Source organism: Herpailurus yagouaroundi, unplaced genomic scaffold (genome assembly GCF_014898765.1).
Source record: "Herpailurus yagouaroundi ecotype Mexico unplaced genomic scaffold, PumYag 202, whole genome shotgun sequence".
Taxonomy (NCBI): domain Eukaryota; kingdom Metazoa; phylum Chordata; class Mammalia; order Carnivora; family Felidae; genus Herpailurus; species Herpailurus yagouaroundi.
Genome location: NW_024412433.1, coordinates 207,242 through 224,033, shown reverse-complemented (window position 1 = coordinate 224,033; position 16,792 = coordinate 207,242). Strand labels below are relative to the sequence as shown.

General features: G+C 58.5%; 2 protein-coding genes and 1 long non-coding RNA gene across 5 annotated transcripts in view; 2 read left to right on the top strand and 1 right to left on the bottom strand.

Annotated features, from left to right (window-relative positions):
* Window positions 1-7,976, top strand: part of ATG4B (autophagy related 4B cysteine peptidase) — a 26,682-nt gene extending 18,706 nt beyond the window's left edge. For all 3 annotated transcript variants that reach the window (XM_040450380.1, XM_040450379.1, XM_040450381.1), the window contains 6 exons: window positions 2,382-2,575; window positions 3,093-3,171; window positions 3,457-3,602; window positions 4,813-4,869; window positions 5,273-5,366; window positions 6,493-7,976. In XM_040450380.1, coding sequence (XP_040306314.1) covers window positions 2,382-2,575; window positions 3,093-3,171; window positions 3,457-3,602; window positions 4,813-4,869; window positions 5,273-5,366; window positions 6,493-6,566 — 644 coding nt within the window. In that variant the 3' untranslated portion in view covers window positions 6,567-7,976. The remainder of the gene's footprint in view (window positions 1-2,381; window positions 2,576-3,092; window positions 3,172-3,456; window positions 3,603-4,812; window positions 4,870-5,272; window positions 5,367-6,492) is intronic.
* Window positions 7,977-10,462: 2,486 nt separating this feature from the next.
* DTYMK (deoxythymidylate kinase) overlaps window positions 10,463-16,792 on the bottom strand; it is a 6,843-nt gene continuing 513 nt past the window's right edge. Inside the window, exons 2-5 of the mRNA XM_040450375.1 lie at window positions 16,235-16,343; window positions 13,673-13,763; window positions 12,740-12,937; window positions 10,463-10,869 (exon numbers count right to left, since the gene is read on the bottom strand). Of these exons, the coding sequence (XP_040306309.1) occupies window positions 10,759-10,869; window positions 12,740-12,937; window positions 13,673-13,763; window positions 16,235-16,343 (509 nt within the window). The 3' untranslated portion in view covers window positions 10,463-10,758. The remainder of the gene's footprint in view (window positions 10,870-12,739; window positions 12,938-13,672; window positions 13,764-16,234; window positions 16,344-16,792) is intronic.
* Window positions 11,266-12,118, top strand: LOC121014309 (uncharacterized). The gene is made up of 2 exons (XR_005783155.1): window positions 11,266-11,418; window positions 11,989-12,118. It is a non-coding gene; the product is annotated as an uncharacterized LOC121014309 (long non-coding RNA).

The window sequence follows — 16,792 nt, the reverse complement described above, 5'->3', positions numbered from 1 at the left end:
CTTCCTTCCTTCCTTCCTTCCTTCCTTCCTTCCTTCCTTCCTTCCTTTCTCTTTCTGCCACTCCCGCACTTGCAGTCTCTGTAAAATAAATATTAAAAAAAGAAAATGGGAAAAGCCCAGAAATCTGCTTTCAGAAATTAGATGGTAAGATTCTGACATCAGTTCTGTTACGTGGGCTTGCACCCCCCACACCAAGCAGTTCTGCGACACCAGCTGGGTGTAACTATGCTACGTTGTAACCCAGTTGGACACTGAGTTGAGGCAGCGTCAGACCCTGTGGGCTGAGGGCTCCGTTCCACAAGACGATGCCCCTCCTTCAGACCCCAGCGCCAAGACCAGCTTGTGGCCTGTGCTTCTGAGCTGTAGATGGGAGGTTCTGACCACCCCTTCTTCAGGTTTGGTGAACTTGCTTGAGCGTCTCTCAGAACTCACTTAGTAGATTCCCGGAGTGTTGGAAGGGACGCAGCTCAGGAACAGCCGGCTGGAAGGGGTGTGGAGCCTCCGTGCCCTCTCCGGGAGCACCACTCTGCCCGAATCTCCACGTGCTCACCCACCCAGAAGCTCACCGAACCCGGTCCTTTTGGGTCTCTACACAGGCTTTGTTACACAGGCATGGCTGATGGAATCATTGGCCGTTGGGGATCGATTCCGCCCCAGCCCCTCTCCCCAGAGGTCAGGTGTGGGACTGGAAGTTCCAGCCCACCCGTAGAAGCTTTGGGGAAGTCACCTCATTCGTACAACGAAAGACACCTGTGTGGGCCTCATCACTTAGGAAAATTAAAGGGTTTTAGGAGCTCTGCTAGAAAACCAAATACGTGTTTCTTACAGTAAATCACAATATTAAACAAGGATTAGCCAGAGATGAAAAGAAAGTTGAATCCCTTCCTCACCCGTTCTTTCATCTTCCAAGTATGTATTTTTAAAGTAAGAGACAGCATGAGCACCAGCAGGGGAGGGGCAGAGAGGGAGGGAAAAGGTCCCAAGCAGGCTCCCTCTGCGTTCAGTGCAGAGTCCCTGGGATCGTGACCTGAGCCGAAGTCAAGAATCGGACGCTTAACCGACTGAGCCACCCGACGCCCCAACTACGCATTTTGAGAAATTCCAATCCTGGGTTCGTTCAGCCATCAACCTCCCTCCTGCATCCCCAGTCGGGGTGCTCTGGCACACCCACTTTCCCGCCGCTCCGCAGCCCTGGCCTGTGGTCCGGGGGCCTCGCGGTCTCCTCTGATCTGACGGTTTGCCCCCTTGGTTTATTTTCCTGGGTTTTGATAGCACTGACCTGTTGAAGAACCCGGGCCGGTTTGGTACGGCGCCCCACACTCAGTGTATTTGCTTCCTTGCACTCGGATCTGAGTAAACATTTGCCCACGAGCAGACCCCGGGGCCACCAGTAGAGCGCCGCCGTGGAGGTTCTGCCCAGCAGCGGTGCTTCCTCAGGGCACCTGCTTGGCCGCGTCTCTGCTTCTGCGATCGCTGAGATCTGAGGGTGATGCAGAGTGTGCTCTGAGGATTTTTGCCTGGAACGGTGGCTCTGTAACCGTCCTTCCTCCACGTTCCTCGGCCGGCTCACTGGCTGGCCTTCTCGAGAAGAGCCCTCTCTGCCTGCCTTCTCCTCATTTAACTGAGCCACCCAGGTGCCCCTTTCTCCTTATTTCGATTTGGAAACTTTGTGAGTCACTGGACTTGTGGATTCTCTTTTTATTCAGTGGGTTATGCATTACACGTTATGGTCCTTACTCATTGTTCCAAGTACGGTGAGTGGACACCCCTTCAGGTTCGTGCTGTTTTCTGACGTGCTCTGTCATCGTCATCGTCCAGTCCTCCGTTTGGGCGTTAACTAGATTGAGGCTCATCTTGCACTCTCTCTGCCCCAGGCCTGGGGTCGGTGGTTTCCCTGAGGAGCCCCGGTTCCATGTAGTGGGGAAAGGTGTTCAGAAACCACGGACCGGGTGCTGCTGGAGCATCCCCGTCCACACGACCAACCAGCCCCCTTGTTAGCATGTCGGTTAGGGATCACCAGCAGGTGTAGACGGCAGATAGCAGCGTTCATGAGGGAGGGAAAGCGTCTCGTTGCTGAGGGGCCCCGTGCCTCCATGGAGCCGTGTCGTCGCTGGGCGCACGGCTGTGTTTGCTTGTACGGTTTCACGGGACACTACTTCACAGTAACAACTGTCTATCGGACGTGCATAGAAAACGTTTGATTCTGTTTTTTTCTCTGTGGGTGGCAGGATTAATCGTCGTATTTTCCAAGTTTGAATTGTGTTTAAGCCCTTGGCTTCTTATCCCCTTTTCCTAAGACCAGATGATTGTGTACTTGTTTTTGTCGGGTTACCGTTCGCCTGCCCCTGTTCGGCCCTTGAAAGCCCGTCTCCATCTTTCAGGAAGGTTGTGCAGGGGCGGTCTTCCGTGCGCGGGGGCCGCTGCGCTTCCTGCGGATCCCGGCCGGCACTGTAACGGCTTCCCCGCGGGAGCCGAGGTCAGCAACAGGCTGGCACCGTGGAGACCCCTGGTGCTTCTCATCCCCCTGCGCCTGGGGCTCACGGACATCAACGAGGCCTACGTGGAGACTTTGAAGGTGGGTGGGGGCCGGCGTCTTCTCGCCCACCAGCAGGGGGCTCGAGATGCCGCTTGTTGCTAAAGCCCTGCTGTCGTGGCCATGCTGGCACCCTGTGGACTGCTGGCCCCGCTCCCGGCAGTCCTGACCGCCTCTCCACTGGCCGCTGCGCCTCTGCTCCCCTGCTCCCCCTGCCTCCGGTCTCCGCCAGCACCCAGCCTCGGGGCACCGCTCCCCCCCCCCCCACGCCTGTCTGCCCTGTGCACGGGCTACCGAGCCCAGTCCGTACCTCCTCCCTGCGCCCGCGTCCCTCTTCCGCAGGCCCACTGCCCCCACAGAGCTTCCCTGGACGCAACCGCGGATTCCTTCGTGGCTAAGCTCTGGGGGACCACGTCTTCCGGCTCTCCCTCCTGCGTCCCGCCCTCGGGCCTGGGGCCGGCAGGGAAGGGGCTGCCCCCTGGACACACAGGCTGGCGGTCGCGTGGCTTGTGCTGCCGCACAGCATGCTGAGCCGCCCCGCCTCCCCTGTGTCCCGCAGCACTGCTTCATGATGCCCCAGTCCCTGGGCGTGATCGGAGGCAAGCCCAACAGCGCCCATTACTTCATCGGCTACGTCGGTGAGTGGTGGGTGTGCGGGATGCTCAGGCGGGCCCGAAGCTGAGGAAGAGGGGGCAGGCTGCACGTCCTTAGGGCGTCGGCTCGAGCCGGGTGTCCCGTTCCCGCGGGTGGTCCATGTCCCCTCTTGGCCGGTGCCGGCCTCCCCAGTGGGCTGGTTCCCGTCCTGTCTGCGGCCCACCGGCTCTCCCGGCCCGATACACCCAGCCAGGTGGGTCTCGGTGCAGCGGGTCTGAAATGGGACCCCGGGCCGCTCCCCGTCTGCTGACTTCTGTCCTCTGACGCAGGCGAGGAGCTCATCTACCTGGACCCGCACACGACACAGCCCGCGGTGGAGTTTGCGGACAGCTGCTTCATCCCGGACGAGAGCTTCCACTGCCAGCACCCTCCGAGCAGGATGGGCGTCAGGGAGCTCGACCCGTCCATTGCCGTGGTGCGCCCCCACCCCGTCCCGCCTTCTCCGGCCACGTGGGCTGGTGTTATGAGTCGTCCTGTGCTCAGTCCCGCTGTTTTAGAATGGAAGTTTCGGAAAGGCTTCAGATTCTCGTGATTTTTGGTTTTTTTCCCCAACGTGTTGGTTTAGAATGCAAAGGGCACAAAAGGGTTAACGGTGTCCACGAGCTACTCACACCCGCCAGAGGCCGTCATCCTGCGTGGCCCTGCGCGGCCCTCACAGCCTCGGTGTGAGCCAGAGCGCGGTGAGAGTGAGTGAGCCCCCGTAACACAGCGGCGGCAGCGGCGGCCTGCCCAGCCCACTGCCCTGCACCACCTCTGTGGGCTTTTTGGGTTGACTTTTAAGTTTCTTGACTTCTGTGCCTGTGAGATCGTCCTTAAGAATCAGTTTCCTTCTCTCTTGATTCCAAGGCTGGGATCTGGGGTGGTGATTTCTCTGAACTTGCGTGCCCTCAAAATGTACTTGATGGGGAACGAGGCCCAAGATGCCTGCAAGTAATGATGTCCCTCGGGGGGTGATTGAGTCACAGATGAGGCAGATCGGTCCCGAAACAGACATCTGGACGCAGGGTCTGTGGGTCTTGTGTCATGTCCTGAGGTTCGTGGCCCCGGGGAGGATGCCTAAGGGTGGCGGGACGTGGCTGGAGCGTGGAGGGTTGAGTTCCCGTCTGGCTAGCGCGAAGTACCACAGCTGCGCAAGGTGCTCGGTACCCGAGCCACCTGGACAGCCAGCTCCGTGGACGCCGTGTCCTCGCCTGATAGGAAGGGTGCTGCACGTGGGCTCCTTAGGAGAAACTAGACCGTTTCCCTGCAGGGCGCTGCCCGTGCTCCTGTTCGTGGTAAAAACCTGTGATTCTGCTGGCACCTGGAGTTTCTCGTAACTCGTCAGCAGGGTTGGCGCTCTGTGCACGTGGCTGTAACAGTGCGCCGTCCTCACTGGCTCCGTGGGACCCAGGGCTCCCCGCGTCGAGGTGCCGCTGGGCGGGGGAGGCCCACTTGGGCCGCACGTGGTGGGTCCCAGGGGCCTTCGCTGCCGGCCAGGCCGTTCAAATGTGCACGGCCTCTGTGTCTGGTCAGTTGGGGCAGAGCCTCCAGAGGAGGGTGGACGCCACTTCGCGGTCCACACGGCGTCTGAGGGGGCCCCGCTCTCGCGCCTTGCCGCGTGCTGCTCACCGTTGTTTCTCTCGCAGGGGTTTTTCTGTCAGACCGAGGAGGACTTTGACGACTGGTGCCGGCGCGTCAGAAAGGTGGGTAGCGGGTCCCCCGCCTGCGGGGCAGGGGGGAAGGCCGTCTCCGGTTTGGGGTCCCACCTCGCAGCGTGCCGTGGCCCTCGCGTGGTCGTGGCTGTGGCGTCGGCCTCGGACCTTGCTCGTGCGCCTCGGTTTCTGGCTCGCCGCTGTCGTGTCGGTGAAGGGAGGCGGTAAGTGGGATTTGCCCCCGAGGCTGCTCGCCAGCCTCACGCTTGCCGTCCCCCGTGTGGCCGGAGACCTGATGGCACGTGGATGCCCGAGGGGCGGCGGCACCTGCCTCAGCAGAGGGTCGGGAGCCTCTTGTGCGGAGGCTGCCGCCCCTTTCTTGTCCCCGGTTCCCTCTGCCTGGTGAGCGGGGGCGCTGGGGCCGTGTCTGACGGCCGGCCGTGTCTGCTGACAGCTGTCGCTGCTCGGGGGCGCCCTGCCCATGTTCGAGCTGGTGGAACAGCAGCCTTCCCATCTGGCCTGCCCCGACGTCCTGAACCTGTCCTTAGGTGAGTGTGGGGGGCCACGGGGCCACGTGTCAGGTGCGCCGTCCTGTGGTCTGTGTGACGTTCTGTCCCCGTCTCTCTGCTTCTCCGGTTGCCTTTGGCCTTTAAGATTTGTATGACCCTAGGGGCGCTTGGGTGGCGCAGTCGGTTAAGCGTCCGACTTCAGCCAGGTCACGATCTCGCGGTCCGTGGGTTCGAGCCCCGCGTCGGGCTCTGGGCTGATGGCTCGGAGCCTGGAGCCTGTTTCTGATTCTGTGTCTCCCTCTCTCTCTGCCCCTCCCCCGTTCATGCTCTGTCTCTCTCTGTCCCAAAAATAAATAAACGTTAAAAATCATTAAAAAAAAAAAAAAAGATTTGTATGACCCCAGATGGGACCGCTTGTGGTGTGTGTGGGACCAGGGGTGCTGCCCGGCAGCCCGTCCCCTGCCCCAAGCGGGCTGTCCCTCGCCTCACGCGCAGTGCCCGGGGGTGCTCACGCGGCCCCTGGGTTCCGTCAGAGCCGGGACACGCTGTGTCTCCGAGACGGCACGGCGCCAGCTCTGGGATGGCAGGCCGCAGCTGGACGCCCGTTTCCTGCTGCTCACGGGCTCTAGGCCCAGGCCGCCTCCCTCGCTCAGGTCTTCCGCGTCTCCGACATCAGTCAGCCTGCAGCATACCGAAAACGCGGCCTCGGCAGGAAGGCCGGGAGCACATCCGGTTCCTGAAGCCGTCTGTCTCCGTGACGATGACGGGGCTCGTGTCCTTGTCCCTCTGAGAAGATCCTGGAGGCTGATGACGGAGTCCACTGTCTGACAGAACCCAGAAGGGAGTGCTGCGCCCCCCCCCCCCCCAACCCCGGGACGGGAATCCCTGCCCACCCAGCCCCCAGCCTCTCTCTCTGCTCCAACGAGAAGCGTGTTCTCCTCAGATGAGCCTCAGGGACTTTCTGGCCCGCCCTCCCCTGTTGAGGCTCCGGGCCGGCCAAGACCCGCAGCGGCCCGGTGTCCTCTGGGCTCCTGCTGCACCGAGGGCAAACCGGCCAGAGGCAGGGTGCGGCGGGCGGTGCGCACACAGGCGCTGGTCGCTTCGTCCCCACGCCCCAGGTGTCCCACGCCAGGCACCTGATGAGGCGTTGGCTCGTTTCTCCTAGATTCTTCTGACGTAGAGCGACTAGAAAGATTCTTTGACTCAGAAGATGAAGACTTCGAAATCCTGTCTCTTTGAAAATCCCGGAGCTGGGGGACGGTTTCCACTGGCCCTCACTGGGGGCACCTTTGAGAACCCAGACCCGCCCTGGGGCGCTTGGTGCCGCCGCATTTCATCCATCCAGCCTGCCCGTCTGCTGAGCGCCCGCGCCCCGTGCCGCCTCTGCCCTCACACGGAGCGCCCCCGTGAGCCCTGCTGCTGCTCGGGCCCAGAGGGTCTGTCTGGGCGACAAGGCGCAAGCCAGGAGCCACCGAGGGAAGCCCAGCGCGGCCGGGCCGGGAGCCCCCGAGAGCAGGGCCCGTCACACTCACAAGAGCTCTCCCTGCCACACTGCCGGCCCCGCGCTGGTGCGTCGCCTCTGCCTTGCTTCCTCCTGGGCGCTCGGTTCTGGGTTTGCTTTGGAATTAAAATCCTGTTTGAAGTCACAAGGACGTGAATTTCTGTCCTGTACGCCTCGGAAGACCTGCAGGGCAGGTGTGTGTGGCGGGACGCCTGTGGACTCAGCCTCGGCCCCTGCCTGCTCCGCGGCCTCCGCCCTGCCACCGTGCTTTCTCAAGGGCTACCTCGGGGGGAAACCGGGCCGGAAGAGTCAACGGCAAGGCTTCTCCTTGATTTGGGAGGAAAAGTAGCAGAGTGGTGGGGCGTGGTGGAAATCCAAAGATGTCACCGTGCATGTGACTCGCTAGGACAGGGACACGCCTCGGAGCTGCAGGTCACGCCCGAGTGGGGCGTGCCTTCCTCACGTCTCCTCTGTGGGTCCTGGCGTCGAAGACACTCCCCCTCCCCCCCCGCCGTGCTGCTGCTTTCCCGTCGCCGGCTTCCCCTGGGTCGGATCTGGGTCGGGGGGGGGGGGGGGAGGGGGCTGCCCTGGGGCCCCCAGGCCCTTCCTCCGGCTCCCTGTCCTTCTCGGGGTTGCCTCGTGGTGAGGTTTTAGGTGGTTTGGGGCCAGAGGGTAAAGCCTAAGGCTTGATGGTGCGAGACTGGCGTCCCATCCTTCTGCACCAGTTGGAGACGTCTCCAGACCCTTCTCGGCTCTAACGTCAGCACCTGCAGCCTTCAGCCCCCGTGTTCCAGGCCCAGACTGCGCCGGGCCCGCCGGGGCTTGCCAGGACGTGTCGCCAGGGCTCCGTGTCCCTGCTCGTGTGGGCCGTCTGTCCTGCGCCCCATCCGTGAGGTAGAGCCTGGGGAGCCGGGAGGGCTGGCTGCAACCCTCTGGACCACACATGTGCTGCCGCTGCCACGGGCTGGGGGCGCGGGGCGCTGCCGCAGCCCTGCCGTCGGTACGAACCGGGGGCGCGGGCGATGGCCTGACCCACGGGGAGCTTTGTTTCGTGTGTTTTGAAAAAGGCTTACTGAAGAAAATGTTCATTCCTCGTAGCGTAGTTTGCAATTCTTAATGGCAAATAATAACCGTTTCAGTAGAAAACACTTTGTTGTCTGTGTCTTGATTTCTACTGGAGGTCTAGGTGCTGTGATGAGAGCATTTCCTGGGCTCACAATGCCACAGAAAAATCCTCGGGGTGGGGCTCTGGTAGCCGGCAGGTGTGGGCAGCTCTCGTCCCCAGAGCGGCGCACGAGGAGCCCGTCCTGCCCCCGCCAGCTCGTGGGCTGTGATGCTGCCCTTGGCCTCGTGGTCCCCAGAGTGAAAGACAAGGAACTCGATTTTAGGACGACGCACAGCGACTCCTCCTTCGACAAGAGAGGCTGTGGAGAGTGTCTCGCGCGTGGTGTTAGCCTTGGTTTGATTCTTAATGTTTATTTTTGAGAGAGAGACAGTGTGAGTGGGGGAGGAGCAGAGAGAGACGGAGACACAGACTCTGAAGCAGCTCCAGGCTCTGAGCTGTCAGCACAGAGCCTGATGTGGGGCTTGAACTCAAAAACGGCAATGCAAGATCATGACCTGAGCCGAAGTCGGCCGCTTAACCGACTGAGCCACCCAGGCACCCCATCCTTGGTTTGATTTCTGAAAGCAGTGTCCTTCCAGGTGGGCTGAGCCCACTGGCCTCGTCCGGTCACCTCGGCACGAGTCACACAGCGCCCCCATCTGCCATCCACGGCAGCTGCCAGGGGACGAAGGCAGACAAAAGCTCCCCAGGTGAGGAAGTCCGGGAGCCTGCGCCACGGCTTCTAGGGGACACCCAGAGTAGCTTGAGCTGGAACAGTCGAAGCAGCAGCCACCTTCTTCCCAGGGGCCCTGAGGAGGCTTCTGCAAGGCTGCTTCTGGCTGGAGGCCCGGGCCCATGCTGGCCCACCTCCTCCCGTCTCCCAGAAGCCACCTGTGCTCCCCGGGGTGGGGCCCTCCCTCCACCCTGAGTGCCAGCGAGGGAGCGCCCTCTGAGCCCTCCTGCTGCCGCCCACTCCCCTGACCAGGACTGCCGCCTCCCCACCAGAGACCCTGTGACTGCACCGTGGGCTTTCTCCGGTCCCCTTGCCATGCGGGTGCCCCACCCAGCGCCTGACAGTCGTCTTTAGGGAGAGACCGGAAACCACCGGAGAGAAGGGTGCTCTGGATCCTGTGGCCGCCCCCCCCCCACCCCTCCTTGGTCAGGCCTGCCCCTGCCACCTGGCCAGATGTTTGAAGACCCACCGTATTTCCTGGAGAAAGTTGGAATCTGTCAGACCATTTCTGCCTCCACTCCAGCCCTTCTCTTCCCGAATTCCTGTCCACCTCCAACCCCACCACGGCCCGGTGCCGAGCAGGTGGCTCCCCACGGCTCGAGTTCTAGCCTGGGGTGCAGCTGTCCGCAGCTGAGAGGTCCCCTCAGCCGCCATCGTGGCCTGGGTGTTCCGGACACAGCCTCCACCCACCACCCACTCTGCCTGTCCGACAGCCCCCACCTCTCACTAGGTGTCAGTCACCCTGGCCTGCCCCATGACAACGGGAGGCACATGGGATGCTGGTTTGGGAGCTTCTTAAGTCTACTATTACTTATTTTGAGAGAGAGTGTGCATGTGCAAGCAAGTTGGGGAGGGGCGGAGAGGGAGAGGGAGAGAGAGGGAGAGAGAGGGAATCCCAAGCAGGCTCCATGCTGTCAGCACAGAGCCCAACACAGGGCTCGATCCCACCAACTGTGCGATGATGGCCAAAACCAAGAGTTGGATGCTCAACGGACTGACCACCCAGGGGCCCCCAGTTGGGGGGGGCAGCGACTGTTTTCATCACAGGGCATGAGGCCTCGATTCTGTCAAAGAGCACAAAGGCAGCTAACGATGGTGAGGCCAGGCCACCACTGGGGGGCGCGGGGGGACACCCGGCACTCCACAGTCTATCCCTGTTCCCGACAGCTCTTGTTACCCAATGGTGACCTCAAGGGTGCGGCGCGGTCTGAGTGGACAGAACCAGCACCTTCTGATGGACAGAGGCCTGAGGCTGACACCGTGCTGTCCCCAGGCCCCTCAGCAACCAAAGGACACAGAACCCATCATTTCCTCCGTCCCCTCTGAGATGCCCCCTGAGGACCAGGACGCAGGGCCGGGCTACCTTGGGCACGTCCGGGCCTGCGCTCCCGGCCCGGTGACCACAGACAAGAACCCAGACAAGCACGACCCTGCCCAGCACAGGCAAGTGTGGCCCTGGGCGCTGCCGCTGCGCAGGACCCTTGAGGCCACCGCCAGGTGCTGCCCAGGCTCCTCTTGTCACCTCTTACAACGTAGTGGTCACCCAGATACCACACCTCGGCCGCAGTCCCTCTGGATGGGGGGCCCCCGCTGCACTGCCCTCAGCCCCGATTCTCTTCGTGCCCTCAGACCACGCACAGCAGCTTACGACGGGCCGGCACGCAGGTGCTCGGGGCCCAGCGGCGGCTGCCGGCAACGCCGGGCAGGAATCCCGAAGGCCCGGCCGGGGCTGGCCCGCTACGACTGCCTCTCCCTCACGCCCACGGCTGCTAAGGAGACGACTGCCCCGCAGGAGGTTCCCCAAATCATTTTTATTAGTTCCTAGAAAAGATTCAGGAGAGTTTCAGCTGACTGCCGTTTCAATGAAACCGCGCGGATGCGGTCCCTCCGGAAGAGAAAACAGTAATTTACCGGGATCTCGGGGTAAAAGCGGGCGGAGGAAGACTGCGCGCACGGGGTCTCCGCGCCCCGCCACCTCACGACGGGCTGGCCTGCGGCTGCCGGCGCTGGTCCACACATGCGCACGGCGTCGGGTCGCCCACCTCCCCAGCAGCTCCGCCCCGAGGGGCCACCGACGAGGGGTGCTGCGCGTCTACTTCCACAGCTCCCCCAGCGGCCTCTGCGTGACGGCCCGGATGGTGTCCACGGAGAGGGCGTGGATCTCCTTGTGGACATCTTCGATGCTTTTGGAGGCGTCGACCATCTGTTCCCACAGGGGAGGCAGGGAGAGAGAGGACGGTTAATGCTTCTCGCCGTTCTCGCTGCGCGTGGGGACTCCAGGCGGGGCTGGGCTCCGGAGGGGCACCCCACGCCGCCGGGGTCCCTCACCCTCCCCTATGACCTCTGGTCATGGCTTTGCTCGTGTCCTGAGGACCAAGGCGTCCCGCACTCCTCCCGTGGCCCCGACACAGGAGAAACACCCAGTCCTGCTCCCCATCAGCCCCCTCCCCTCGCCTCCCCACCCCGACCAGTCCAGCTCAGAGCACGTGCAGGGATTGCAGGGCCCGCCCGGCCGCAGCCCTGCCGGGTCGCTGAGCAGAACTCGGGCAAGTTCTGCAAGAAGTCAGGCCTGGGGAGACGGTTTTGTCCTGACACAGCCGGGCTCCTGGGAGCACAGACCCACTCGGCTGTGGAACGATTTCGTGAGGTCTGGTTGCAGGAGTCGGAATGACCTCCTACACAGCCCGAGAGCCCACACCGGTGACACCCTCCTGAAGGCCTTCCAGACTGCATTCTGCACCCTGCATGCCAGGTGTGAACTGGCATACGGGCATGTCTCACACACGTATGAGCTCGCACACAGGTGTACCCCCCCCATACATGTAAACACACACAGGCGTACCACACATGTATAAACACACACGGGAAAACCACACACGTGTACCACACACACACACATACACACACTGTATAAACTCACACATGGCATATCACACAGAAACTTCTACATCTCTAGTCCTCTGAGGGCCTGGGAACAGACAGCACAGCATCAACAAGCGCCCTGGGTCCCTGGCCACGGATCTAGAAATACCTTTCGCCACAAAAAGCAACCAGGGACACCTGGGGAGGCAACCGATTCTAGAGCTGGGCTGGAAAAATATAGGACAAATCCAAAAAATGTTCACGTGCTGGGAAGCAGAAGTGTAACAGGAGCCGTGGGGAGGGGGGTCCCGTGGGCCAGACCTCGGTGGAACAGACTGCTGGTGGTAAAGCAGGAAAACATGGGTCTGTTCAGATATAGACGTAAAGGTGAACTGAAAACGTGATGAGCAATGAGACTCTTTGGTGGTTTTGTAGAATCTCATCACAAAACACACATTAGTTACAGACGGAGAGTCCCCTCGCAGTGGGGCCCGGCAAGCACCCTGGAGGTGAACGTCACCGGTACGCGCACAGTGGGACATCGCTCAGCCGAAGGGCGGAAGGAGCTCCTGCCGTATGCAGGGACACAGGTGAGCCCAGGGGGTGGCAGGCTAAGTGAAGTAAGCCAGAGACAGACACCATATGATTTCACGTGTACGTGGAATCTAAACAAACAAACAAAAAGCAGGAAGAGACGCATAAATGCAAAGATCGCATAAACGCAAAGTCAGTTGAGCGTCTGACTTCGGCTCAGGTCACGATCTCATAGCTTGTGAGTTCGAGCCCCGCGTCGGGCTCTGTGCTGACAGCTCAGAGCCTAGAGCCTGCTTCGGATTCTGTGTCTCCCTCTCTCTCTGCCTCTCCCCTGAGTGCACTCTCTCTCCCTCTCAAAAATAATCATTAAAAAACAAAATTAAAACAAAACCCAGAATAAAAAAAAAAAAACAAGGCGAAGCGAGGTGTGACTTGTGGGTGGCATGATGCCAACAGAGGAGCCCTGACCACACGGGACTGCACTCTGGGAGCTGCCATCCAGTAAACTCTCCCCGACTCACCCGCCAGGCACCAAATTCCCTAGTTGTGCACAACCCACAAAGGACCAGGGTCTGCTGTGCACAGAAGCCCTGGAGGAGCCCCAGGCCCGCCAGGTGTCTCGGCTCAGCGGCAGGACCGAGGTGCTTTCTGGCGGCGACACCGGGAGACACCCTCACCTTCCAGTTCAGAGTCTTATCCGCCATCAGCTGATGGAAGCGACGCAGCGCCCGCTCCTGGAAGTTCCCGTTCTCATAGCGTTCACGGCCAAACTCTCCCCGGGTGGCGGCCTCTGCCAGCCGTAACTGAAGGAACACCACGAGGTCTGGCTTCGGGAGGCCCACGTCCGGCTGCTTGCACCAGTCCAGGGAAAAATTCTGGCAACAGAGAACCCAACAGTTAGAGAAAGAAGCCATGACGGGGTCGAATTTTTGGTTTCAAAATTCCTAACAAAGGGGGAAAAACAAGCTAATGTGTGTCTGAGACAGCAAAGGGATCTCACTTCAAGTCCGGCCCTGAAAGGGATTCTGATTCAGTCTATGTGTGAAAACACAAGACCAATCAAGCAGTTCCCGAAAGAACTGGCGACTGAGCACGTGACTGAATGATGGCGTCGGGAAAGGGCTCCTCTTTGCTAAGGCGACATTATGTTAGTGAGAAGTTATTTTGGGATGTGAACTGAAATGTTCACCATGGAGCTAGTGACGTGCCCGGTGGGTCAGCTCAGAGACCAGAAGGTTCTGAGGCAGGCGATGGTGCTGCTGGTTATCGTCTTCTCTGCTGGTGCTTATGTGAACATTTCTAAATAAAAAGCAGAACGAACGGGCAGCATGGTCACTGCCGTTCTCCCCGTAGAATGACAAGTACATGGCACTGGGGGGGGGGGGGGCAGTGGGGAGGAAAATTAATAGAAAACACCCAGACACCCACCATGGAATGGAGGCGCTAATATGCTATCTGAGCAACACAGAGTTCTGACTCTGTGCTCTTCCTCCCGATAAAGAGCCACTTAACCCAGCAAAGAGAGGGACCCTAGCAGTCCTAGAAAGCATTTTATGAACACACGGAGTCTGTACCTGCCACGATCACACTGGGGGCCAGGAGACACTCACCTCCTTGGCACTGGTGAAGGCGACACCAGAAAATGCGTATCTGTCAACAACGAGGGTGATGCCTTGGCTCAACTTCTTCTTAATTAATGGCCTAAAAAACAGAGTACTTCTGAACCACGGTCCTGGCTTCACAGGTCCAGAGAATATAACTCACCAGTTCAGAAACCCATGCAATGAAGGGATTACTGGGCAGTGATTTGTAACTTTATTTTTGTTCAGAAAAGATCTGGATCTTCGCTTTAAAAAAAATCTTTTATGTTTATTTATTTACTTAAAAAAAATTTTTTTTAACGTTTATTTATTTTTGAGACAGAGAGAGACAGAGCATGAACAGGGGAGGGGCAGAGAGAGAGGGAGACACAGAATCTGAAACAGGCTCCAGGCTCCGAGCTGTCAGCACAGAGCCCGACGCAGGGCTCGAACTCACGGACCGTGAGATCAAGACCTGAGCCGAAGTCAGACGCTTAACCGACTGAGCCACCCAGGTGCCCCATGTTTATTTATTTTTGATAGAACACAGAGGGGGGAGAAGAAGAGAGAGAGGGAGACACAGAACCCGAAGCAGGCTCCAGGCTCTGAGCTGTCAGCACAGAGCCTGACACGGGGCTTGAACCCATAGACCATGAGATCACGACCTGAGCTGAAGTTGGTCGCCCAACCGACTGAGCCACCCAGGCACTCCTGGATCTTCTCTTTAGAAGATGCCACAGGAGCGTTCCCGGCAAAGCCCAATGTAGAAAAGACAAGTCCACTAAAGCACCACAGACACAAGTGACAAAGACAGATGAGCAAAGGGAGGCTTGGGGCTGTCTGGGTGGGGGCGCAGAAGGGCCAGGCTGCCCTGCTGAAAAGAAGAACCCAGGAGGGCAAAGGAGCAGATGAGGCCAGGAGGAGATACGATGACGCTTGTGGCCTCGAGCCTGAAGGATGAGGACGAGGATGGACAGGTGGCCAAGGGTGTCCTTGACCGGATGATGGCTAGTCAGCCCCCAGCCCTGAGATCTCAGGTAGACAGGCACAGAAGGGAGTAGAAAATGGCTAAATTGCTATGGGAAGTAAAAGAAATCCCTAATTTCCAGGAATGAATTCCTGCATGGAGTGGGAAGGTGCCCCTGGAGGACTGGTGGGTTTTGGCAAAGAGACGGGGAAGGAAGTGCAGGGTGCTGCCCCCATTCTGTGAGGGCAGTGCCACCCAGTCTGTGCCCCCGGACTGTACAGAAGCCAGAAGACAAGTATCTCTGGGAACCAGCAATTGTGTCCATTAAGAAGCAGAGCAAAAAGATGGACAATTAAAGGGCTGGAGGAAATCAGCAGTTTCTTCACAGAAGTGCTTCAGAACAGCTCAGGTTAACCGGGCACTCATTCCCAGGCCTGCCGCCCAGCTGTACTTGATCCTCACCTGGATCTACAAGAGGGGCCACCACGGCCACGATGCTGATGAGGCAGCTGTGGCTGAGAGGGGCTGCGCAGGACCAAGGTCACACAACTGGTGGGCAATGGTGCCAGATGTGAACCCGGCATCTGACCGGTCACCCAAGGACTTTCACATCTGACTGAGCAAATGGTAGTGGCTGGAATGACCTGAAGGAGGAGTGGTGCCACACGCAGACCTGTGTGCCAGGGACAAGATCACTCACTAGGAAGTGGAGTCAGCATTATTTTTCATTTCTAAGTGGACTTATTTTTCTACAAAGCCACAAAAAGCAAAGTCAGACCAATTATGTCCATGAATTCCAGATGTATTAAAGTTTATAAAAATGATCTCACTTTCTTCTAATACTTGGAGTGGGAAGACCTTTCCAAATAAGACACAGGTGATCCAGAAGAAAGCAGCGTAGGCTTGCTCATAAGGGGGGACAGCGCAAAGCCGTCAGCAGGCATCTAGCTGCATCTACTGTGGAGTAGCCTTTCTGAAAAGCTCCCCAGAGCGACAGGGAAGTCAGAGCTCTGCAGGCCAGAATTAGGAAGCAAGTTAGGAGGCGGTTTGTATGGGAGGATCCCATTTATTTATGTTAGAAAACAAAACAAGCCCAACAACACAGGTGTATGTAAATGGAAACAAAAGCACCTAAAAGCATACCCCACAGGCACTGTGTAAAAGTTACATGTTGAGGGAAGAGGCTGAGTAAGAGGAGGCAAAACAAAAGGGGCGGGAGAAGGTAAACTGTGAACTTCAGTTACTAATGTGTCAACATCAGTTCACCCACTGTAACGTTAACTCGCTGATCTAACCAATAACGTGAGAAATGGAGGAGGGGGTAGGGACAGGGGTATGGAGGAACTGACCTTTTCACCAGCTTTTCTGTATACCTAAACCTACCCTAAATAATGTCTATTAATAACAGAAAGGTGGCAGGGCAGGAGGAAGGAAAAGCACTAATCAGTGCTCTTTGGGAACTATGGAGCTCTAAGACCTCGGGTCACGGGGGACGAGCCTGACACTTTTAAAAGTGTCATTACTGGCGTTCCTGCCAACACCCTTCAGAATCAAGAGCTGCCGTTCACCCAGGCTCAATAAGGAAGAACCACACCAGGAAGGGGCGGCACAAAGGTTGTTTTTACACTTGCTCCCAGCGGTTCGCGGAGAAAAGCAGGTGCACCGAGTGATCTTCCACCTCGCTCTTCTTTTCCAAGTAGGAACTCAGAAGTTTGCCAATTTCAGTTGATCTTTCTAAAAAAAGAGAAGAGGGGGTGACACAAAAGTGAGGACAGACTCTCCACCTGAAGTAGAATATAGCTGGGGCTGAGCTTCCGGTCCCACACTCAAGTCGAACTTTGTTTTATGGTACCACGTGTGTACACAGGTTCACACCTCCCCCTGAAGCCAAAGGAGCTTCCCTGAGAAAGGGCAGCAGCGTGCACACACGATGGGACGAAAAATGCTTTAAGAAAAGGAAATGAGGGCACCAAGTAGTTCTCTCGAAAGAAGTATTCATAAGATTTGCAGACTGATTAGAACGGTATTCAAAAAAGCATTTTAGCCTCATTTCCCTACCCATTTCGTAGGCCTTAAGGTGTTTTTGGATAACGTAAGCACTGACGAAATTTTTGTAAGCACTTTGGAGATCAAAAGTTTTACTTTACAAACTAAAAATATCCCATACCGGGGGGGGGGGGGGG